We start from the raw sequence: 24,598 nt of genomic DNA, 5'->3' as shown, positions 1-24,598 counted from the left end.
ACTCAACTTAAAAAAAAAAAATCCAAAATCCAAGTCAATATTGTCATTGTAAGATGGCAATATCATTGACTTTTTTTTTTTTTTAAGATTTTATTTATTTATTTGACAGAGAGAGATCACAAGTAGGCAGAGAGGCAGGCAGGGGGTGGGAGAAGCAGGGTCCCTGCTGAGCAAAGAGCCCGGTGCAGGGCTTGATCCCAGGACCCTGAGATCATGACCTGAGCCAAAGGCAGAGGCTTAACCCACTGAGCCACCCAGGCACCCCTCATTGACTTTCTTAAATCAGGTTGTTCTTCCAGACTAAGTTACAGATTGAAAAGACCCCCTTTTACTCACAGTGTGATGCTGAGCAAGTTTTAAGACTCCCCAACAAACACTCATGTTATTCAGTTAACAGAGAGTGAAGATCGTATGCAATTCTTTCCATGTCTCCTTTTATTTCCTCAATTAAATGAATCAAAAAGATTTAGTCTAATATATTTGTAGTGTCTTTTCTCCCTTGCTCAAAAAAAGTCACCTAAGTTGGCAAGATTTAATGTTCCAGGATGACTTAGGCATTGAGGAAATTTTAGTTTCATCAGTGTCTTTTTGGTTCAATAGTTGAAGACTATTTAATGGTAGATACTTCCTGTTACAATGTCATTTGCACCCACCAGTGGTAACTAATGATCGTTTTCTTTTTTCTTTTTTTTTAGATTTTTAAAATTTATTTGACAGAGATCACAAGTAGGCAGAGAGGCAGGTGGGGGTGGGGGTGGGGAGCAGGCTCCCTGCTGAGCAGAGAGCCTGTCTCAGGGCTTGATCCCAGGACCCTGGGATCATGACCAGAGCTGAAAGCAAAGGCTTTAACCTACTGAACCACCCAGGCACCCCTAATGATAGTTTTCTTAAGACGAATGTACTTTTTAAGATTTCCAGAGGAGAGTGGTTTGGAGTAGCTCACTGGGGACTCAGGGTTTTGAGTGAGGATGCCAGTGTTGTAAAAAACATTGTGCCCTGTAGATAGCATGTGACTGTCCAGGGGCCATTGGAACTGGTAACTATAATCTTGATCACCACCTCTCTCTTCTGTTATCAAGGGAATCATCCAAGATGGGAAAATCATCTTTATGCCAAATGGATACATAACTCAATGTCCGAACCTGAATCGCAGTAAGTAGCCACTTGAAACATTATAAATTTCTAATATTATGTAACTTATTGGTAATAAGCATGTTGCCCGGAGCATACAAAAACTGTGGACTTCTGAGGTATTGGGGACAGGGAGATAATTTATCATCTATATTATATACTTCTGTTTCTTCTAAGTTTTAAAAAGCTTATGTGTTATAGAATTACCATCAGAAGGTGAGAAAAAGATTACATTACCAGCTGGGTTCTATGGATTGATGCAGGAAGAGAGGTTTAATATGACAGTGTAAATAGTAAACATCTATTTAAATTGCTTGGCTTAGAGATGAGTTTAATTTCTCCTCTTCTGTGTAACGATTCACATTTTTCCAGTCACCTCTCAATAAAAACGAGGGTTTAATTTTAATTTAAAGATGTCCTATTGCCTTTTCAGTTAATGGTCCTTTTTTCCTGTTCCTCTCTTTCTCCCTGTTAATAAAAGGAGAAGACCAAGACCTGAAATCCTGGGTGATTTCCCTCCAATTGCAAAGTAATACTTAACCAGAAAAGCAAAAACCCTTCAACATAGCCAAGCAACTACTGTTGTAAAAATTTCTTTATTGTATTAGCACTGTATCAACATTTCTTATTATTTTCTCTATTGAGCTTGTCCAACTTGCAGTGATTTCTTAAGCCTGGTGCAAGGAATAATGGATTTGCAAGAGCTCTTGGCCAAGATGACTGCCAAAGTAGGTATCTAAATTTCACTTGTGATGTTTCATTTCTTTCTTAGTCCTATCTGGAATTTCAAGCGATACGCTATAATGGAAACATTTTTAGCCTTGGCATCTGCAATATGTTACTATAAAAATGGTTTATGCTTACTTGAAATAGGACTACCTATAGAAAACATAACCATTTACCTCTTTGATACTATTAGGCTATATCAAAATGTTTACTTGAAGAATGTTTGGAAGAAAGAGGTTGTATGTATCACTATGGATTCCCTGGGAGAGGAAAAGGAATTTGCCCACTGGCCATTCAACTGGTAACACTGTGAGATGATAGATGGTCAGAGGCACTGCTGCTTATAAGCTAATGCGTTTTGAATGTAAGAATAATTGCCAATAATCAGAAGGGGCAAAATAGTCATTGTGAGGAACCGATTACTGTCACGAGAAGGCATTATATCACATTTCTAAGATGTGATTTATTTCAGGACTGGTCTTGAGTTAAATAGTGGAGGAGGCAAACTTTGCCTGTTATCACATTCAGTTTTATAGTACATCTTTATAGTACATCTTCCCCTTCTCTCCATCATCCAGTTAACAAGCATTTTTCGAGGATCTGCTGTTGGCCACTGTGTCAGACACAATGGAGGCAGTAATGAACAAGACACTATGGCTACTCCAGAAGATATTGAGGGTGGAACCAAAAATGTAGACAGTTAGGGGGTTTGGTATGTGAGGTTTAGATTTATAATGAAAAGCCCTGAGCTCTGTGTTGAAAGGCACTGGATAAATAGGAAATATGTCTGATGCTATTGTTACGATACCAATCAGTCGTGGACAGGAGTCCCAGCCTAGGGCGAAGAAGGAATTAGCTTGGGCCAAAGAGACATTATAATCTGTGAAAGGAAGAATTTTAATAACAGAGAAAATGATACATTAATCCTATGCCACCTGCAGCTATGACTGCTCCCAGCCATGAGCCAAGCAACATGAAGGGTGGAAAAAATAGTAGGTTGGTAAGTGTTTGGGAGGCAGGGCTGTGCTTTGGACCCATCGGTTGTGCTGCCGAAGATAAGGTTTCTCTTTCAAACCAGGTTTTGGGCCAGGTTGTCTTTTGTCTGGAAAGGAGAGACAGAACACTTTTGTTGGAGACCCTGAGACTGGAGAGCTGAAGCATTAGCTTTTCGGTTCAGAGTACAGTGGAAATGTGAAATGCAGCCAATTATTTATTTGTCTTCCCGGCTTGTGGCATATAGAGGCTTGTGTTTTTAATTCGTCGGGAGCAGCTTGATCTCAATAGTGTTGATTATATTTTAGCTTCCTACCAGATTTTTGGAACGAGAAACATGCCACTCAGTCTCAGGTGATTGTGGTTCCCTGGCTTTAAGGATGCTCCTTTCTGTCTCATTCTTTCCTTCTGCAGAGAATGTCATTTTTCTCTTTCTAGGCATACATTATCTAGGAGCCACATTGAGCTCTGTCCTCCAAACGTTATTATGTAAAATGGGCATTTGTGAAGCAGTAGATATCTAATTGTGGGCAATTGCAAGCAGAAAATGGTTTCATCCACCTTCTAAACCCCGCCTCTGGCACTTTGGAAGATTTATAAGTCTGTTTCTTCCAAACCGTGAATAGAATTATAATCAGAAAGCCAAGGACTTCCATTTTCACTGGGAGATTTTGGAATCTACAGTAATTTAGAAGAGGACCATTGGTAAACTTGTTCTAGAAGGGATTAGCTAGTTAATTTTAGGCTCTGCAGGCCAAGAGGCAAAATAGAAAATATTATGTATAAATTTATTTAAATATAATCACTTGAGATATGAGCACTAAAAAATGTAAAAGTCATTCTTAGCTCATAGGCCAGAGGAAAGTGAGTGGTGGGCCAGATTTGGTCCACGGGCCCTAATTTGTCAACCCCTAATTTAGAAAATGCTGGAAAGTCAGTCATAGGAGGTAATATTTACAGAGTATTTGCTGTGTGTTAGTTACAGTGCTTAAATGTTTTATATTCCCTATCACTTTAATCCTCACAACAGCCCTGTGAGTTGGGGTTGATTTATTATCTCACTTCCCAGATGAGAAGACTCAGTTTCAGGAATGTTATGTTAACTCTTCCCAAGACCATGGATGGTGGAGCTGGGACTCAGGCTCAGATTCTGAAAGTTGCATCATGACCAAGAAAGTCTGTAGTTGGAGAAGGGAGGATTGGAAAGAGAAACAAAAGACATAAAGAAGGGGCGCCTGTGTGGCTCAGCGGGTTAAAGCCTCTGCCTTCGGCTCAGGTCACGATCCCAGAATTCTGGGATCGAGCCCCGCATCGGGCTCTCTGCTCAGCAGAGAGCCTGCTTCCTCTCTCTCTGCCTGCTTCTCTGCCTACTTGTGATCTCTGTCTGTCAAATAAATAAATAAAATCTTTAAAAAAAAAAAGGACATAAAGAAGGATTGACTGATGGAGAGAGGCAGGTTCGCCGCTACCAGCGTGGGGATGGAAAGACCTGTGAGAACAATGGGCCAAATGGAAGAGAGGAATGTGTGTTCTGATGGAACCTGTTGGGAGTGAAACCTGAGCATGAAGCTTTTAGTAGCTTTTGGAGGGGAAAGTCAGGGCAAAAACAAGGCTCCTAAACTCACCCTTTTGGTTATAATCTGTTGTTTTCCTTGGAAATCTGTTGAGATGTTGAGTCCCAGGTTCCCAGGCTTTGTGTTTCTGGCAGGACCATGCAGGGCCCCCTTATATTCCATGATCTCCTTAAAGGTTCTCAGATCATCAAGGCTTCCCAGAATCACACTGCAAACCTAGGATAAACCAGGTGAATTCTTAGCCAAGAATTCTTTAAGAATTCTCAAGGAATATAGTTCCGTCTTGTCTGTGCCAGTCTGAACAGGAAGACCGCCTTTCTGTGCTTCGTGCAAACCTTATTTCCTTTATGTGTACTCTTAAACTGAGGATACAGGCCTTTGGGACCACATCTTTATGCAGGAGTTTTCTTTTAAGAGCTCCCAACATGGGCAGACTCTGCTCTCTAACTCCTCTCCCCGTACCCTGTGCAGCCAGCAAGGTGGGACCTTGGAGGCTCATTGACCTTCTCCCAGTTGGTGTTTCTCCATATGTGAAAGGGTGACAACTAATTTTAGTTTTATGAAGATCCCATGAGACCAGGCAAGTGAGATTTAAAGGTCTGATTTGGTGGATCGGTATACAGTAGGCACTCATTAAGCTGTAGTTGTTCATTTTTGTTGTTAAACCTAGAAAAAAATGGACAGCCACTAGGGAAAGATGGTCCCTAAGAAAATGTTCACCTTGCCTGGCAATAGCCGTGCGTTGCTGTCGGGTTCCTGGTCTTAGAGTTAGGTGCCAGGAGGTCTTGGAAAACCGTGGAAAGTCCTTACACGGTGTCCTAGCAGAAGGCCATGGCATCTTACCAGAGAGCAAGCCCACTGCACAAGCTGGACAGGAGTTGGGAGCCATAATCACATCAAACAGATGCACCACCAGATGAGCCCAGGGCTCTGCCCAGGAGGGTTTGCTCTTCCTTTTCTCTCTTCAGGAGAGAGGGTGCTGCAGGATGACTATGCCCTTGCCGAACACAGGACGTATCATGGGAGGAGCTTGCATGTACCTTCAGGTCAAGGTTCCTAAGAGCCCTCTTTGAAAAATCCTGGCATCCTGGCACAGTGAACCTTTTTCAAGGTAGAGAAGTACAGGGAAGGTGTCTTCTGTCCCATTCCCTAAGCCATCTCCAAGAGACCACCGGTCCCTGGCTTCCTCTGGGAGTTCTCTCAGGTAGTCCTGGCATTGTGGGAACAAATCCACTGCTGGGCTGGGTACCTCGGGTGGGGTCGGGACCTGTCTTGCTCTTGCATCCCACCTGTCCTGTAATTGCATTCTGCCTTCAAGCTCAGGATGAAGAGATGCTGGAGACTGGGAATTTGATTACTGCTACTCAGATCTTTGACAAATCTATTTATGCAAATCAAGCAGCACTTGGAGTGGCATTTCAGCTTGTAACATGTTTAATTTTGAGACTTTCATTGTTGCGAGGAGCTCAATAGTGATTTTTCCAGTTAAGCTTAAAAGTTTAACACAATAAAAGATTTTTTTCCCTTCGATGTAGCAAATGCCAAATAAATAGCATTTCAAAGAAAGAAAAGCGCACCCCACTGCACGACTAATGTACTCATCCATTTGTTGACCTCTTGCTGTGAAAAAGTCCTCTGATGTCTGTCTTCGAATGTGTAGAGTTAAGAATAAATGATTCTGCCCATGGTTGCTTAGATAAATGCATGAACAAAGGTAAGACTGAACACAGGTGTAGATTTTGCTTCTGGATCTATTTTGGATCTGTAGGCATTCTTGGAGGAAATGGCAGGTAGTGTAGAAATAGCTTTTGAAAATGAATTTGGGTGAAATCAGCATGCTAATACCAATGACAAATTGTAATTCATTTTTTGGTTCAGAGCTGTTTTTCTCCTTTTATTGTTCTAGTATTTAACAGGGGGGAAGAAGGAAGGTAAAGTTACATAGTAAGTGTCTTTGAAAAATTAGCTTTTTGCCTTGGTATGTCTTTGCTTTTGTACCTTTCTCATGCGCTTGTCTTATTACAGAGATTAGGGCTTTTCAGTGTTGTCAGAAAAGGCTAAATGTATTAAAAAGTAAAAACAGAGTTCAGAAGGGAAACATCTGCCCTGAGAATAGCTTCCATTAAAACTGAGGTTTTCTTGGTATTGAGTTTTGTAGGTGAGCATAGCTCAGTTTTGTTGGACAGTATGGGAAATTGACGAGACTGCCTTTAGGCAAATTCCTGGGTTTTCAGGAAACTTGGGCAGTCACAGAATTGCTTTTGGAGTCATTTAGTCTTTAAGAAGTTTCTTGGAGTGGTGTAGGCAGTAGATTGTTGGAGATTTTCAGAGTGAGGCTCATTTCTTCTCACAAATGCCCTGTTCTCAGCCACTTTTAGGAGGGATGCAGGTCTCGTTGAACTCTTTTTCAACCCAAGGTCATCCATCAGTCACTACCCTTTTGTAGGAACTACAGGGGCTATAGAAGTGAAGTAAAGGTAATATGCAGTGAGCTGTCACTTCTTAATACCTCTTACCTATATGTGTTTTTACTCACTTGACCTCACCGAATTCTAAGAAGTGTATTTAATGTGTCCCCCAAAGAATTGCCAAAGAACTTAATTCTCATGGACTCCAGAAACTCTAATTAAGCTAGAGCTTTACATGAATCTGAATTTTTGGAAGATGGTGCATGTGGGAGCGGTCCTAATGTTTTAGGCATAGTTAACTCTGCATTCTGATGATGGTGCATGTGATTTGTCTAGCATCTTATTTGTTTTTTTTTCCTGCCCATTGGTACAGCCCACAAAAGGCAGGTGGGGAACTATTTTTCTTGAGAGATTCTAAACTTTTGGAGGAAGAGAATGAAATAAATGACAAAAGCCAAGTTTGAAATTGCATGTGGGTTCCATTATTAGACAGTGGTGCTCAGCAGTGCTGGTAGGAGTAATTGAGAGGAACATGTAAGGAATGGAACCACAGTTAGCACAGAAAGATTTTGGGAGTCCTCAATCCATATTCAACTGTTGTATCTAAAATACTGGCTTGAAATGGTCTTGGTTGGATCAGAGAGTGGCTTGATCTATGTGGGGAAAATACTGAAGACACGGAGGTATGGTTGAGAAAGAAAACAGAAACTCCTTGGACTTAGAAAGTAGTATATTTTTCAGTCATGGAGTCTCTAAAGAAAAAGGGGAAATGGTAATACTGCTATTAGATCATGTTACACTTGAATATGTGTGAGATTCTATCGAAGTTGAATTTTTTCTCCCATCATATGTTTGAAGGCGACTGCAGTAGGCTGTATGGCACGTGATCAGGAGAGAGGCTTGGCCTCCTGTCATGTGAACTCTTCAGTGAACCTGGTGGTGCTGAGTGTAGCCCAGAGCAGGTGTGAAGACGGGCTGACCTCAGATGTTCGAAGAGAGTAGGTTGGTTAGGACTGGTTAGAAGGCAAAAATAGGTCAGATAGGAAAAGTGGGGAGAGATTTCATAGCTCCCACCAAGAAAGAGGTTTCAAACATTCAGAGCTCACCAAAAAAAGTTTTTAAGGGTAGTGTCCTTCTGCCGTAGATGTGAGAAGAGAGGCTGGTGAGTCACTGGAAGGGGTTACTTGTCACGACATTCCAACGTTATGACCCTTTTCAAGTCAGAGACTCTAAGGTTCTGCGATTACTGATAATAGCTGTGGGACCTGTGAAAATGAAACAAGCTTCTCCCTAAATCCTGATCTGACCCAGGGGTTTGGTTGCCTCTCGTCACCTTACCAAAGTGGATTCCTGGGGCATTCATTCTGGGGGATCCTGAGTAGGGGAGAAACCAGATTCTTGTATGCATTTCGCTTTTCCTGGCCCCAGCTCCCAGGAATTTTTCAGAAGAGAGGAAGCAGTGACGTTCCTGCCTGAAAACCGTGGCACTCTGGTTAGTGTGCGAACACAGAGAGAATGGTGGAGATAAATGTTAGTGCATTGGGGTTGCTGATGAGATCTCCTGTAAACATTGTAATGAGTCCTTGAGAACACATTCATTATGAGTGTTTCTGTGTGGGCTTGAGCTGGAAGCACACATGTTTATGTACACTCATGAGGTCCCTGAGATACAGTTTAATGTCTCATTTGGTGCTCATTAGACCATAGGAGCCAATATGTCTTCAGTTTAGAATGATGCCACCTCATGGTTTTTGTTTTTGTTTCTGTTTTTTTTTTTAATAATCTGGCTTAATCGCTTCTCGGCCTTTTGGCTAAGATCAAGTGTAATAATCTGGCTAAGAATAAGTTAGTGACTCTGATCATTTATTTTTTCCTTCTCCTTGGATTTTTTTCCCCCCTTCGCTATTAGCTTTGTTAGGACAATGCAACTGAATGAAAGTAATTACACCTAGTAACTTTTATTTGCAGTTAAATTATGCAGAGACGAGACTTAGTCAGTTGGAAAACTGTCACTGCGAGAAGACCTGCCAAGTGAATGGACTTCTCTATAGAGATCAAGACTCCTGGGTTGACGGGGATCACTGCCGGAACTGCACTTGCAAAGTAAGCCTCTTTGTAAATAAACAGGGTGGTAGGGGGGCATTTTCACTACTTATTGTATAATCTGGTCTTGCAGTATACAATGCTGACTTTAGGAAGTCTGTATGATCTTTCTACCAATAAGCTTCTGCCTAGCAACCTGAGCCATTGTGAGGGGAACCTGGAAGAGTGTCATTTCATCTCTAAATACTTGGAAGTTAAAATCAGCTTCTATTTGACAGCACACTCTAACATGACCTAACATTGTTACTAACAGACTTACCCTGTGGAGTTTGAGGATTGAGAATATCAGAGGGAGGAAGGGACTTCTGTGATTTTTCAAGCAACCTAACGGTTAGCTTCAGTCACAGCTTTTCACTGCTAGAATACATTTTATTTATTTATTTTTTAAGATTTTATTTATTTATTTGACAGAGAGAGATCACAAGTAGGCAGAGAGGCAGGCAGAGAGAGAGGGGGAAGCGGGCTCCTTGCTGAGCAGAGAGCCTAATGCGGGGCTTGATCCCAGGACCCTGAGACCATGACCTGAGCCGAAGGCAGAGGCTTAACCCACTGAGCCAGCCAGGTGCCCCTAGAATACATTTTAGAACGAGGTATAGTTAGTTAGTTTCTAGATGTTTTTATTGTAATTTATAAGGTCTCTGTCGTCTGTTTCAGAGACTTGCAAGACCCACCTTCCCCTGCCCCAACCCCACCCCCTCCCTCCGACTTCCAGGGTATCCATCATCTGTATACTCCATCTCTTTCAGAGAATTCAAGAGCACCCCCAAAATTAGTCTGTGAACTCTGTACAGTTGAAATTATTTGATAACTATCTGAAGGATGCCTTTGTGTGGGGAAAATACAAAATGGATTGTTAGGTCCTCAATAATGATTGACAGGGTCTGCAGAAGGTGTTATTTATGTTCTTGTAAAAATAGGCTTTTGTTTTCTGCCTAATCTACTTAGCCCACATGGGCAGGTGGAATGAAGGCAGTGATGTATATCAGAAAAGTAATTGAGGTGGCACAGGTTCATCTGGGCTGGAGAAAGTGCTTCATTTGTGATCCTCGAATAGACTGGGAATTCCTCACACTGCTTCTCTTTCCCTGATGAGATTTCTGAGATGAAGTGTGAGCTTTTGCCAAAAAGGAAAATTTCAAAGAGCACTTCTGAGATTCCTTTCCCTGTCCTTCCTTCCTCAGAGTGGGACTGTCGAGTGTCGAAGGATGTCCTGTCCCCCTCTCAATTGCTCTCCAGACTCCCTCCCCGTGCACATTGCTGGCCAATGCTGTAAGGTCTGCCGACGTAAGTACCGACTGAGGGTCAGAGTGGTCCTCTGTGCTTTGAGATTTTCTTTCCCCTAATGTTCAGGCCCCAACTGATGAACGTGGATGACATGAATTACCAGAAGTTGATACTAAATGTATGACAAGAAGAACTTCCTATGTTAATCAACTGGGATGTGCAGATACTTTACATAGGCTATTTTTTTTTAATCTCCTATCAACTCTAATTACTATTCTTTCCATTCCCTATAGAAGGAACTGGTGTTCACAGGGATTAACTACTTCTCTAGGGTCAAACCTCTGGTGTAATGGGTTGTGTTGATCATGAGGTTGTAACTCCAAATCTCCATGTGCTTTGGTCCCTCTTCTTCTGAATGATGAAGTTTAAGGCCCGGATTCTATAGGCTTTCTGAGGTCTTGGCCAGATTTCCTGTTACTAAAATGCCTTTGTTAGGAATTTCGAGAAGAACTTCAGTTAAGATACTGACACAACTGCCTTCAGGGTTGGCTTATCCAAGCTACAGGTTTTATTTAATTTTATTATTTATTTATTTATTTTTTAAAGATTTTATTTATTTACTTGACAGAGAGATCACAAGTTGGCAGAGAGGCAGGCAGAGGGAGAGGAAGGGAAGCAGGCTCCCTGCCGAGCAGAGAGCCGGATGTGGGGCTCCATCCCAGGACCCTAAGATCATGACCTCAGCTGAAGGCAGAGGCTTAACCCACTGAGCCACCCAGGCACCCCAAGCCACAGGTTTTAAATACTCTTACCCTGTTTTGCAAAGGGCACCATTTCAGATGAAATAGTGAAATGAGCCTGGAGACCAGCCGTAAGAGTAAAAGCTGTCATTAAGAATGCTTGGCAGATGCTATTTACTATGTAGGTGCTACACTACTGTTCACTTACTGACTGCTCACTATAGTCCTTTGGGTGGGGATTATTCTCCCTGTTTTACAGGAAGCTTAGGGAAGTTAACTTACCAAAGTTGCAACCCTTATAAGTGACCCCGGTGAGATAGGAGGCTAGTGGGGCCTGATGACACCGCCTGTTGTCTTTTCATCCATCTATAGGTTCTTCTGTAGCAAGAGTCTATGTTAGACACTTGTCATCATTTTAAGGTCATTTCTCTACCAAAAATATCATCATCACTGGGTCTTCTAAACCCAGTGGTATAACTTTTTTGCCAAGAGCAGCCTTTCTCCTAATAGGACAGTAGAGGTGGGGATTGCTTGTCTGGTCACACCAGCCCAGACGTTACTTGGACTTTTTCAAAAGGACTTGGAAGGATCCTTCCTCCTTATGGTTGGCACAGTACACCTACTGGTCTGGAGGATGGGACTTGGAGTTGATCTAAAAAGAGAAACTTCTTTGTTTGTTTCAAGCACTTTGGAAAGCCCTATTGGGCAATACAGGTAGCTCAGAGGCTGAGATGTTGACATGGTACTTTGATCCTATCAATGATGGAAAGATTGTAGGTACAGGTTATTTTTTTTTCCAAACTCGATAGTCTAACAGTGAATAGACGAAGAGGACGAAAAACTACTGGGAATTTGTTTAAAAAATAAGTTACTTCTAGTCCATTATTTTGAGTTCTCTGGATAGGTCTGTGAATACTGTCTCTAGGAAGTTGTTTGAACATGGGAATAGATGAGTCTTTCAGCTGTTTTATGTTTTACTTTTTTGATTTTCTAATTACAGAAGCAGTGTGTGTATTATGTAACATTTGAACTCACAGGAGTAAAGATGATGGAAAAAATATCTCCTAACACCACTACTTGGGAATAATCACTCTTGAAATTTCAGTGGATTTCATTTTTAAAAATTCTATTTTGTGTGAGGTTGAGATCTTATTGTGCAGATAATTTTTATCCTACTTCATTGATTTACTTCCGTACACACACACACACACACACACACACACACACACACACGGACTTTGTGCCCAACATGGGGATGGAACTCATGCCCCTGAGATCAAGTCACATGTTCTACCAACTGAGCCAGTCAGGCACCCCCATTGACTTACTATTATCACTTTAGTGTATTTCTGTGCTTTAAAGAACACTGTATAAACTTTTTAAAAGAATTCATTTAAATTCAATTAATTAACAAATAGTATTAGTTTCAGAGGTGGAGTTCAGTTATTCATCAGTCTTCTTTTTTAAGATTTTATTTATTTATTTGACACACAGAGAGAGATCACAAGTAGGCTGAGAGGCAGGCAGAGAGAGAGAGAAGCAGGCTCCCTGCTGAGCAGAGAGCCTGATGTGGGGCTTGATCCCAGGACCCTGAGATCATGACCTGAGCTGAAGGCAGAGGCTTAACCCACTGAGCCACCCAGGCGCCCTGATTGATCAGTCCTTTTGAACACCTAGTGCTCACTGCATCACGTGCCCTCAAGCCCACTCAGTTGTATGAACTTCATTTCAATGAGCTATATGGTGTTTCATTGTTCTTGATTGCATAACTTATTTAACCATTCCCCAATTTTCCCACTTTTCACGATTATAAATTACTCTTCAGTAACATGCTCCGTATAGAAAATATACTTCGTAGTTTGTATTTTTTAAAGATACAGTTCTCCAGAGTAGAATCAGTGGGCCGAAACACTGCCATTTTCAAGGCCCCTAATGTATGTCATTGTCCCCTCAGTAGAAGTGTTGGGGATAGTCACTTTTCTTCGTTACAATTCCTTTGAGAGTTTTAAGTTTTGAAAAATATTTCAGAAAGTTACACGATTTTACCAACATGCTGATATACAGCTAATTAAAATATCAGTGTGTGTTTTTCTTTTCTGTTTTGTTTTGTTTTTGTCTTTTTTTTGGTTTGTTCTTATTTTTTCTTTTTGTTTTGTTTTTGCTTTTGGAATTCATAGCAGTTTAGCTAGACAGTACTAATTTTTTCAGCAGTTCTGGTTGGTTTGTAGTTTAACAAGATGGTAATAAAAATAAATGAGTGAATGCCAGGTAAGAAGAAAAAATGTAAACCACAAAGAAATGATGTCAAAGTTCTCTGGAAATTTCAAAGGTTAAGAACCTCTGGCTTAGAAGGTTTTCATTTCTTCATAGTTGTTAACAGAAGTACACACTGGGCAGTTAGTACTAGTGCCTGGAGTAGTGATAAATGAGCCTCTGTGCTTCAGAGGGTTCACTTTCAAGGCAGGTGATTTACAGTGTCTGGAATTCTCAGTGCGGTCACGTTAGGCACATGGATAAGGCACTATCAGACCACACACGGATGGCTTGTGGGACAGTGCTGGGGAGATTAGGGAGACAGGTGCAGTAGACCTGGGGTGCTCCCTGGAGGAAGTGGAGCCAAACTAAACGTTTTTAGCCTTCTGGGAGATGACTGTGGTGGGTTGCACAGTGGAGAGGAGCAGAGGAGAATGAGGATGAATAAAGCAGAGTTCCAGCACTAGCAGGTAGAATTTCTAGGAGTTTCGAATACATTCATATCAGAAGAAGATATGGAGATATTTACTTTGATTGTCCGTTTTGGATAAAATTTCCTAAGCTTCTGTTTGGGTTTGGGTGGACCAGTGCTCTGGAAACTCTGAGAAAAGGTATTGATCTGGCTCAGGCAAAAGGAGCTGATACATAAAAGCAAATGGTTTTGCTGGCTGACTTCGTAAGTGTCGATGCACTTCTCATGGCCTCAGGACCTGCAGCACTTGAAGATGGGGGCGTTTGTTTGGAAATAGGAAAAAGAATTTGGTCTAAGTGTTCACGTCTTAGTTCATTGCTTGGAAAAAGAGCTTTGTCCTTGTGTTTTGATCAAAAGGCCCAGACACTCATGCCGTCTCCACGAACAGGGCAGCTTTCGTTATGGAGGTTTTCAGATCGAATACTACGATGGTCTTCGTTCTCAGGAGAGCCTTCTAGATTCCTCAGTTGTGGACACGATGGTCCAGGAATTTATTTCCAGGGCCCCACTCTGAGCTACTAACCCAGTATCTCTGAACAGCGACGCGCTGCAGGCTGTCTTCCGGTCGACTGACTTGAGAACTACCATAGAGCGTGGGGAGGGGAGAGAGAGGGTGATGGACAGGCAGTCTTCAGCTCTGCAACACAGCACTTGCATGGGAAAAGAGGTGGTAGAGGGAAAGGAGATACTCTGTTTGGTAACAGGGTTTCGGTAGGCAAGAAGCAGGAATCTGCGAAGGTGGGTGTGGGATAGGGGAGGATAATCGTATTCCTTTGAATTCATGCAGTCATTTGTATTCCGGTTCCTCTCCCAACATTGTCCTTCCCTCTGGGTACAACTGTGTGCATATGTGGAAAATTTGTTCTATGTCAGGTGCTGTATTTAGCCCTTCCAGTGACCTGAACGCAGTCCCCACTGTTACCCCATTTTACGGGTGAGGAATTGAAGCATAGAGACATAACTTACCCAAGGTCTCTCAGCCTTGGTGGAGCCAAAATAAAACCCAGGTGGTCTCTGGCTCCAGAGCTGGTGCTCTTAACCCATCTCCTGTCCCCACTGTGGTCTAGGGAGATGGACGCACCCCCACATTACAACAGAGTATTGTGGAATGTGCTTGTTGAGCAAGAAGCAGAGATAGCATAGAGAAGGGAGCTATTAACTCCATCAGAACCGGGTGTGTATGAGGAGAACATCACAGGGTAAGTAACAGTTGAGTAGGCTGTTTATTAAATAAATAGAAGTTTGCCACGTTGACAAGGTAGGCAGGAACACACCTGATAGACTCATATATGCGAAAGTCAAGGAAGCAGATATCGCATTGACTTTGTAGTCAAAAGCAAGATTCGGGGGAAGGGTTGGGGGCATAATCAGAGTGCTTTACCAAGGCTGCTGCATTGGGAGAGTCAGAAGCAGGGTGGCTGGGTATGGGGTTCAGGCATGTTCCAGGTAGTGGTGATGGAGACCGACAGGCCTCCACTGCCTGGAGAGGTAAAAAGGAAGGGATGGATGAGAATGATGGCCCAAAGGCCTGGCACATGGTAGTTCCTCCATAACTCTTTTTTTTTTTTTGTAAGAGACAGATGAATCAGGGGTGGAACATCTGTAAGGGAGAAGTTGCCAGGTTTTGAACCAGAGCCTGTAGGAGACTCCTAGTGTGATTAACAGAACTAAGACAGGTGGAGGAAGTAGTGCAGGGCGTGATACGTTCTGTTGGGCATGTGTGAGCCAGAGATGCTGGAGGGACACTCAGCATGATGCGGGCATCTTGCTCAGAGAGGCGGTATCTGGAGCCAGATCTGTGAATGAGCTCACTGAGGCGGGGAGGATTCCTGGGTGTTAGCCTTCCTGATCTGCCTGTCTCCTTTACAGTGCGGTTCAGAGGGCTGGTTTTGATATTCTAACCCACTGATTGCCACGGGATGGCTGGAGCGTGTGTAGGGTACACATATTTAAATAAAGACAGAACAGCCTAATATCTGTATCTGACAGGGCTGCCAAGTGCCTCCTGCCAATTGTTTATTCAGTGTGCACCCAGATGGCAAAAGTGTCCAGTCATCGCACTGGAGAAATCAGGTCCAAATTGGAAGGGCCCCATGTCTGTGGGTGGACAGAGATGTGTCTGGATAACTATTTCTCGAAACCCCAGGACATTGGTTTCTGATATCACAGAGAAGTGCGTGTTGGTGCCAGGTTCCAATTTCATGGTCGTACACGGTGAAATATTCTAGCTGGCATGTCCCCAGGGTGATATGAAGTGCTTCAGGTATGCGTTTACATTTCTACTCCTACTGAAAGCTGTTGGAACGGAGTCCCAAATGCCCCAGCCAAAGGCACTGGAGCCTGACTCACCTTATGCTTGAATTTCCTCAGACATCAAAAATAAGCCTTTTGGCTGTAGATCAAGAGGTGGGATAATGAGGATTGATGTCAGGCGTATGGAGGGCAGTGACAGAAAAGGAGGGGTACGGTCGGAGAAGTGGGTCGGAAAAAAGAGAAAGCAAGGGGTGTTCTTGGGACCTACACTGGTGATCCTGAAAGCTGGCCCAAGATCAGTCATTGCGAGTTGATATTGTGATCATGTCTACATCTCACATCAGTGCAAATGGCCGAGGCATGCGGCATGATGTCGATGTCATTCATAGCCCCCAGAGCACGGTGCTACGTGAGGATGTAAAGTTCGGTGGACGTGGATTTTTATACAAGACTGGTGAATTTGAGGGATGTTTCCCTCTGTGTGTGGCGTGAATGTAGACAGTAAGGCTTGCTATCTCCAGACAGACTCCTCCAGAACTCCTACCAGAGGAGAGGAATCAGGCAAATTTCTTAAAACAGGGGAGCAAATGGGTTCATACCATTCTGTGGGGGACAGGGGGCAAAATGAGGGAGAAAAGTCGATTTCTTTGCTTCCGAGCCTGGGCCAGGAAGCAGATGGCAGATTTGACAGCAATGTGCTTAGCAGAGCTGTCACTCTGGAACAAGCCTTCTTGCCAAGTTGGCAGCAGCTGTGTTTGGGAGTGTGGAAGTTGATGGGTCAGGAATTCCAGGCTCCTGGAGGATGTGTGGTCTCCCCATGCAGCTATGCAGGGGAATCTGTGTCATCATTAGGACCAATGAGTCATGGTCAGCTGATGATCAAGAAAACTGAGGCATACGAGATGGTCATGGGTAACTTTTTCAAGGAAGGAAGGAAGTAGGGGTTGATGTAGAAAATTCTCTACTTTCTGTTGCTGCTTTTGGTCTGAAACTCTTGATGCCTGCTTTTAATGTTTGAAACTGCATTAAATAGCAGAAGGGACTCTTATTTGGGAATCAGAACTTTTGACTGGTTTTCCCTACCAACTACAGGCACATCAATGCTAAAATTACTGTTACTAAGCCCAGAGGGTTGCTGATCTTGTGACTGGAGATGAAATGATGAAATAGACTCAGACCCTGCCCTCACGGAGGTTATAGCTAGCAGGAGAGATGTATAATGAATTGGGCGACAGAGAGAGAATGTGAGGTGTCAGGGCTGGATCCAGATGTGGAAGCACAAAGTGAGGGCAGTGCACCAGTGCCGGAAGTCCAGAAGAGCTTGCTGGAGGTCAGGCTTATGTTGAAACTGATGGGTAGAGAGGATGGGGCGTTGCCAGGGGAAGGCTGACAAGGCTGCCTATTCTTGGAGAAGATGATAGTATGTGCAGATCCCAGATGCAAAGGAGAAGTCATGGCTGGGGTCTCCGTGGATGTTGAATGTTTGCGGGGGGGTTGGGAGGGTGGGGAATTAATACAGAGGAATTGATGAGCTGTGAAGCTTGAGAGAGAAGGAAGAGCTACCTGAATGGCTTTGTTTGCTGCATTAAGGAATTGGGACTATATTCTCAGGGCATCAGTGACCCATGAGGATTTTAAAGCATGGCCTCATGTTTGTAATTAGCAAAATATGTCTGACTGTTGTATGGGGAAGAACTGAATAAGATTGATACCAGAACAAGGGAGAAAGGGCAGGAGATTCTGGGTCCTAAAGAGGAAGGAATGAAGATAGTTGCAGGTGGTAGGGAATAGACAAAAGTAGCTTAACCTGAGAAACTTAAGGAGGGAGCAGTGTTGTGATTTGGATACTGATTGGGCATGGGTTTGAGTAAGAGGGAGAGGTTTAAAGGACCCCAGGTGGTAGGGTGTGGGTGCTGGGGTAGATAACAGTGCCAATTAGGAAAGGAGACACTAGAATGGAATAGATTCCAGTTGGGTGTGAGTTTTTGCAGGTCATTTTCCAACAGGAAGCAGACTCTGAAATATTTCCTTGTCCTTTATTAGGAAGGATCTGCCAGGATCAGTTCTAGGGTAGAGAGAGATCCTGAAGGAAGCAGAATCGGGCAGATAAAGAGGTTGAACTGCAATACAGTTACCAAAACACTTCAGTCATTCCTCCAGGGAGTTCTGGAGCCTGAATGACTTTTCAGAGGGATCCTTAGTTGGGATAAGGGGCCAGGACTTTGTCCTCCTTTACCAACCACTCACTGTATGTGGTCTAGCCTAGGGAGAGCATTTGACCTTGGATGAGGGGGCTTGCTTCAAACAAGGGCAAGTCCTAGATCACTGTTCAGCTGAGCTGGTCTTTGTCAGTTTCCCCAGTAGCTGCAGGAATGAGTCCTTTGGCCATCCAGGGGGAGCCAGTGGCACACCACTGCATCCACTATGGGATCATAATGTTAAGTATACGAAATCTCTGGAATTTCTTCTTCCTTGGCTAACAAGAGGATTTTGGAGACGTTGATTGCTGAGGTCTGTAGATACTTAAGTGTTCCATGAGAGCTGGAAGCTTGTAGAGCTAGGAAACCACCAAATTAACTTGTTTCTAACAGATGCAGAAACAGAAACTCTAAGAGCTAAGGTTGTTTTTATAAGACGCAGAGTGAGTGGTAGAGATGTTGTAGTGTGCATGTCTGCTGCTTCGCCTGAAGGCTAGGGTAGAAGGTGCCTCATCTGTGCAGAAGGAGTCATCAGGCCCTTAGTTCCCCATTCCTGTTGATGTGGCTGGAGACCCATTAGGGTCAGATCAAATTAACATATTCTGCACTTGTTTAAAAGTGAGTCAGCAAGTTGAATTGAGGACTGAGTCCCAGGAGAATCTGAATTGAATGGGGGGAGTTCCATTTATGTTTTTTACCTTTTCTGCAAGGCCTGCCTCTACTTCATGCCTTCCCTAGTAGCCTGCTAAGCTCACCTTTCCAAAGACAGTCTCTCTAGGGCATTGATGAGTAGACTACTTTGGCTTGTATTTCTCAATGGTTTTTGAACTTAGTAGGAACATAGAGTATAAGGGCATCATTTCCCACGATCACAAGAGGAAAGAAAAACGGTGTCCTTGTGCATCAGGGCTGAGGTTCTGATGATTGAACATAGAAGTCCCCTTTTACTTACTCATTCATTTTATGGCTAGAGTGTAAGAATCAAAGGTACCACTATTGTACTCCACAGAGATGACCACTGCTGCCTCCTTGTTTTCACTTCTGACCACATCAGTTCATTTTCTGGTTCCTTTAGCAGTGACATTGAAATAGCTGTATATCCTTAGAGTGACGGACTGGTGGCAGACATAGTGAAGATGACCATTTGACACAGACCTGACAGTTGTCCTTACAACAGTCCTCTCCTCATGTCTTACTCCAGCCAAAGATTTTTTTTTTTTTTTTTAAGTAGGTCCCACACCCAGTGTGGGGCTCAAACTGATGACCCTGAGATCGAGAGTTGCATGGTCCACCAACTGAGCCAGCCAGGCACCCCGCAAAGAGATTCTTACTGTTTAGAATTCACTGAAGCTGGATGGCACCTCTGAGGTCAGTTAGTTGCATAGCATGACTGACCCGTTTTTCTGTTTTTGTTACAGCAAAATGTATCTATGGAGGAAAAGTCCTTGCAGAAGGCCAGCGGATTTTAACTAAGAGCTGCCGGGAATGCAGAGTGAGTTTCTGTCTTATGATCCCCATCCCTTGTTGGGGGGTGGTGGTTACCAGGTAGACAGATGGGCTTTGATAGCTATCTAGAGTGGAGCATGTTGGTCTGAGTGGGTCCCTGAGGGGAAGGACTCAGTGTGGGGTGGGGGGCTGCTGTTCAGGATGGGAAGGTCTAACCTACCCTCATCACTCTGCTAGCTTCTGGTCAGCTGTGGATCAGGTACCTTGGGGATAGCTACTGAAGGATGTAAGAAGGTGAAGGGAGCCAGCAGTTACTAGGAGTCAGGGAGCTTGGCAGGTGGCCCTGGGAAAGGGTTTTGAATTGATTTGGGGGCATCACTTTGATGATGATTTTGGCATCACTTTGTGATCCCAGCTCTGGATGGTGCTATCTCTACTCCCAAGTGTCTTAAAGGTTGTGAGAAAATGCCTATCCCCTGCCGGCCCCCCACCCCTCATCTATTTCTTGGAGTAAGATGTGTAGAAGTAGAGATCTTCAGTCATCACTCAGCTAACATACCTTGATCAACTGCTCCATACTAGACTGGTACTATCCTGGGTATGTAACGGTGAACACAAACAAGTCCCTGCTTTTATAGAACTTGCAGTCTAGTGGGGGAGACATAATAAAAGAAACAATATGTAATATAATGCCAAATCCTATAAAAATACAGAGGCTGAAGAGAGAGAGAGCTTTTGGGTGGGTGTGGGTGGTCTGGGAAGGCCTTTCTGCAGAGGTACTGTTTGAACAAAGTGTGGGAGCTAGCCGTGCAGTTACTTGGGTGAGGGGCCATCCTTGGAGCAGAAGAGTGAGAGACACAGGGAAGGAAGGGAAGGAGGGAGCATGCGTGTGAGGTGGTGCATTACAGGGAAGCCACAGTCCTACTAGGAAGTGCAGCTGGTTTTGTGGGGCATTTCCAGAGAGACTGACAGGAACCACTGGGCCTCAGAATAGCCCATCTTTGGATGTGGTTCTAACTACACCATTTCATTTGCTTTTCATCACATCCCTGAGGAAAAGAAAGGACTCTCTTTCAAGGATGGAGGAGAATGAGGCATTTAGAGACCTGAAGAAGATCTGGAGGAACTTGAATCCGATTCTTTATTGGGGCCATGGTGTTGGGGGAGGTGGGTGGAGGAAAGGCTCTTAGCTGTTTCCTGTCTCTCACTGGCTAGAATTCACCCCCGGGGGGTTAACTCCCTGTGACTTTCCTATTGTATTTCCCATCACCCCTTTCTTGGCTGCCCCTGGGAATGGCAGGGATTTTCTTGCTCCAGACGGTCTGGTGGATGGAGGTATGGTGGTCTTTCTGCATCAGCAGATGCTGTGCGTAGGAGCTCCTCAGTCCATGGCAGAGGCAGGGAAGGTGTGGCAGCAAGGGCTCCGTGATCTCTGTCAACAAGGCGGGCCACCGGACTTGGGCATGGGGAGAGCTGGTGGTGGTGGAGGGGGGTGGGACGGTTCTCCAGCCTGGGGCCAGCACATGACCACCTAGGATGTTGGGTGGATTCGATGAGATAAAGCATGTGAAGAACAAGAAACAAACTCTTGTTTCAAATATTTTTAGCAAGTGTTTTTAGAAGTTAAGATACTGTGTTTTTTCTTTTTTTTAACCAAGATGAATAAACTCTTTTAGTGGTCTTGATCAGTTTTGTTCAATTATTGCTGCCCTGCAACAATTCGTTAGTGACAATTTTTTGACTTAATGATGTGAGTTTTTGTGTTATTGGAAATTCAGTTTGAAGCACAGTGATTAGTAAAGAACTTGAAAGTGTTTATATTTAACCAATGACAGAGACTGTCACCCTAAATGAGAAAGAAAGGAAGAATTGTATTTTCCCCCAACACAGAGTTCTAGGGGTCATAAAATAATGTACTCTAATCAGGAGGATTTAAAAATGTAATTACCAGGTACTTCTTCCCAGAAATAGTTTTGAAAATAAAGTTAAAAAAGGTTTTGTGCCTAATTATGGGGCTGGACTAAATGGATGTAGAGGCACTTACGCTACTGTAATCATAGTTCGTATTATTTTCAAAATCATGCAAAGGGGTTTGTCTCTATTGAAACATTTGAAATTATGATCTTGCTCATTAAATATGTTAAAGGTTGATTAGAATTGTCTGATTTAATCAGCAGTCAAGGCAAGCCCTTTTCATTTAAAAAAAAAACAAAACCAGCGACTGCTCTGAGTGATTATTTTTTTTAAGAAAGTCTCCATACCATTTTAAATATTTCTTTTAACAAAAGCAAATACACACTCCAGATGCCAAAATCTTGAGTATAGAGGAACAAGCACAAGGAAGAGAAAGGGAATTGCTCCAGAATCTCCCCATCTAGAGATAAGCGTGAGCAGTTTTATTTTTGACGGCCAGGATGAAAAGTAGCTTACCGTCTTGGTTTGGGTTCCCTGAAAAGCAGACCCTACAGTAAGGATTTCAGTACAAATGATCCATTAAAGTAGTGCTCTCAGGAGCAACCAGTAAGGGTGTTGGAGGATGCAGGATGGGGAAAGGCAAGGAACCGAGCAAGGATGGTTCCAGGAGGGGTGTTGGAGTATAAATTACATCCCAGCTATGGGCTCCCCTCGAGGTAAAGAGCCTTCCATGCCCGTCATCCCTGGGTTTGGTTATGACATTGGGAATGTAGAACTTGGGGATAACTGTCTCTGCTCTCTGAATGGTAGAGGGGCTCCTGTGTCCGAGGAGTGCCATCTGAGGGTGGCAAGGATGAGCCATTAGCAGCAAAACATTCTGAAGCTGGGGGATAGGCACAAGGCACTCCTAAAAGGGATACATCAGTGTCCATCACTCTTACTTATGTAAGGAGGCAGGAGATAATACATTAATTTGACAGATAGAAGTAGAGGCATTAATGGTGAGTAAGCATTTTGTTTTCCTCTGCATTAAAGCTTATGCTACAGATGATAAGATTATTAATGTCCATGGGTTAGTAATGATCAGTTTGAGTCCCTGTTGCAGAAACTGAGGTACAACTGATAGGCATAGTGGCTGAGGACCAGTGCCAACTCTTGATGCTGGATGCGCCCAAATGTGGCCTGGATTGAGGGGTGAGAAGGAAACGTTAGCTGTGAAGGAGACTTGGCATGCCTAGTGGGCTACATTCTCAGGTCTTAGGGCCAGTTTTAAGATAAGAGAAAAGCAAGAGATCTGGATAACTTGGATCCGATCAGGAAACCAAGAACAAGGAGGATGAAAAGACACTACAAGGAATGTCAGGGGCAGGACTGTCAGGCTGAAAATTACAAGAAAGGGGAGAAAGCCATGGTGCAAATTATCCAAATGATGAGTAGTTAGAGATCAAATTGGTATGTTCATCATTGTTGATGTTCCTAATTAGGAATGGATGTGCCTGGTGAAGTGGGAGTTCCTGTCCCATGGTCCACAGGAAAGGTAGTGTCTCAGAAATGGGAAACTGTCTCTCCCCCATCCTTTCCGGCTGTCCAGCTCCCTCCTCTTCCCCCATCTATGTTAAAAAGTACCTTTTTACTTTAAATGAGACTTCTTTTCAAGCTTGAGTCTTATTTGACTTAAATAGCTTCTTAGGAATAGGAGAGAAAAACTCAATATTTTAGATAAAATACTCTCAAGCCCTTTTTTAATAGTAATTAATGGTCTTATTTTTAGGATTCAGATAAAATTAAACACAGATGCTAGTGATGTCACCAAAAAAGACCTTTGGTGAGTGAGGTCATAAAGATTCACCAGGTGAATATTTAAAATTTTATTGTAAGTGATTTTATTTACATACAGGGAAAAATCTAGTGCTCCTCTAACCCTCATTCAGATCATTCATACTTGGATAATTTGGCTCTTGCCTGTTTTGTCTGCCAGGGAAGTCTCTTCTTCCTTAAACCACTATTCAAATGTGGCATCTTCTTTATCATTTCTCCCTACCTGGGTAGCATGATTCTCTGATGACACATTATCATACCTTAATTATAGAAGATTTTTTAGCACTTACCGTACTGTTTTAGGGTTTTTAGTTGAGATTGTCCTTTCTTCCTGCACTCCAGCTAGGGACTCACCAAGCACAAGGAAGACATGTCACGTAGCTTTGGGTTTGCGATGTGTGTGATCCTTGAGTGGTAAAGCCGGCTCATAGAAGCTCATGAGCGCTCCTTTTATATAACATCCCTGCTCTTTTCAGGGATACCATATTGGTAAATCTAAATTGGTCATCATCAGAATGTTCGTACCATGGAAATCCACAAACCCTACAAATTAGGGCTCCCTGTCCAACAGCCCATTGTTATCTTAGCAGCGTACCACTGTTAGTGACCTTCTGCTGCACAGAACTTACCCGAAGATTACTGGTTGAAGTTGAGGCTGTTTACACCTAGAAAAAGATGCTTTCTCTGCCAGGAGTCTCATCAGTTTCATCTGCGACTTTGTCATTATTGTGGAATTCCTGGGAGTACTGTTAATTACTGAAGCTTGTTATCACTGCAGGCTATTGCCAACGCACGTTATAGATTTGTATCATCAACTAAAAAATACGAACCTTGTTTTGTTTCCCGATGATTTGGCTTCCAGGATGGAGTTTTAGTAAAAATCACAGAAGTGTGCCCTCCTTTGAACTGCTCAGAAAAGGACCACATTCTCCCAGAGAATCAGTGCTGCAGTGTCTGTAGAGGTAAGGGGGGCTTGGTGGTGGGGCTGTGGGTGGGATGAGGGTGGGCGCATGAGGGTTTAATGAATAGTGTGAAGGCTGTAACAGGGGTTCCGCTCTGCTCTGCTACCTCGAAGCTTGTGTATCCTAGTTACCTTTCTCAGTCATAGTTGCCTCAGTTAGAAACTGAGGGTAATGATAGTCTTACTACTCAGGCCTGCCGGGAGGGTTAAACGGGAAAATGCCTAAGTACCCAGTATCATGCCTAGCATGTGATAAGTGTTCCGTAAGTGACGGTTCTTGTAAGAAGAATGATAGTGCCTGCACTGATGGTTATTATAACCCTCATCATTATTAGATTTTTCTCATGAGTGGCAGTGCTAGGCATACTGTTTAGCCCGTTCTGT

At 43.3% G+C, this 24,598-nt stretch overlaps 1 protein-coding gene across 1 annotated transcript in view; it reads left to right on the top strand.

Moving 5' to 3' along the window:
- Positions 1 to 24,598, top strand: part of NELL1 (neural EGFL like 1) — a gene marked incomplete at its 5' end in the record, with an annotated part of 852,276 nt that overhangs the window by 193,824 nt on the left and 633,854 nt on the right. The window contains 6 exons of the mRNA XM_080816285.1: positions 1,080 to 1,152; positions 1,777 to 1,859; positions 8,801 to 8,935; positions 10,117 to 10,219; positions 19,494 to 19,567; positions 24,116 to 24,215. Of these exons, the coding sequence (XP_080672411.1) occupies positions 1,080 to 1,152; positions 1,777 to 1,859; positions 8,801 to 8,935; positions 10,117 to 10,219; positions 19,494 to 19,567; positions 24,116 to 24,215 (568 nt within the window). The remainder of the gene's footprint in view (positions 1 to 1,079; positions 1,153 to 1,776; positions 1,860 to 8,800; positions 8,936 to 10,116; positions 10,220 to 19,493; positions 19,568 to 24,115; positions 24,216 to 24,598) is intronic.

This window comes from Martes martes (genome assembly GCF_963455335.1).
Source record: "Martes martes genome assembly, chromosome: 10".
Lineage (NCBI taxonomy): Eukaryota > Metazoa > Chordata > Mammalia > Carnivora > Mustelidae > Martes > Martes martes.
The sequence above is the reverse complement of the archived record's forward strand: the minus strand, read 5'-3'. Positions and strand labels throughout refer to the sequence as shown.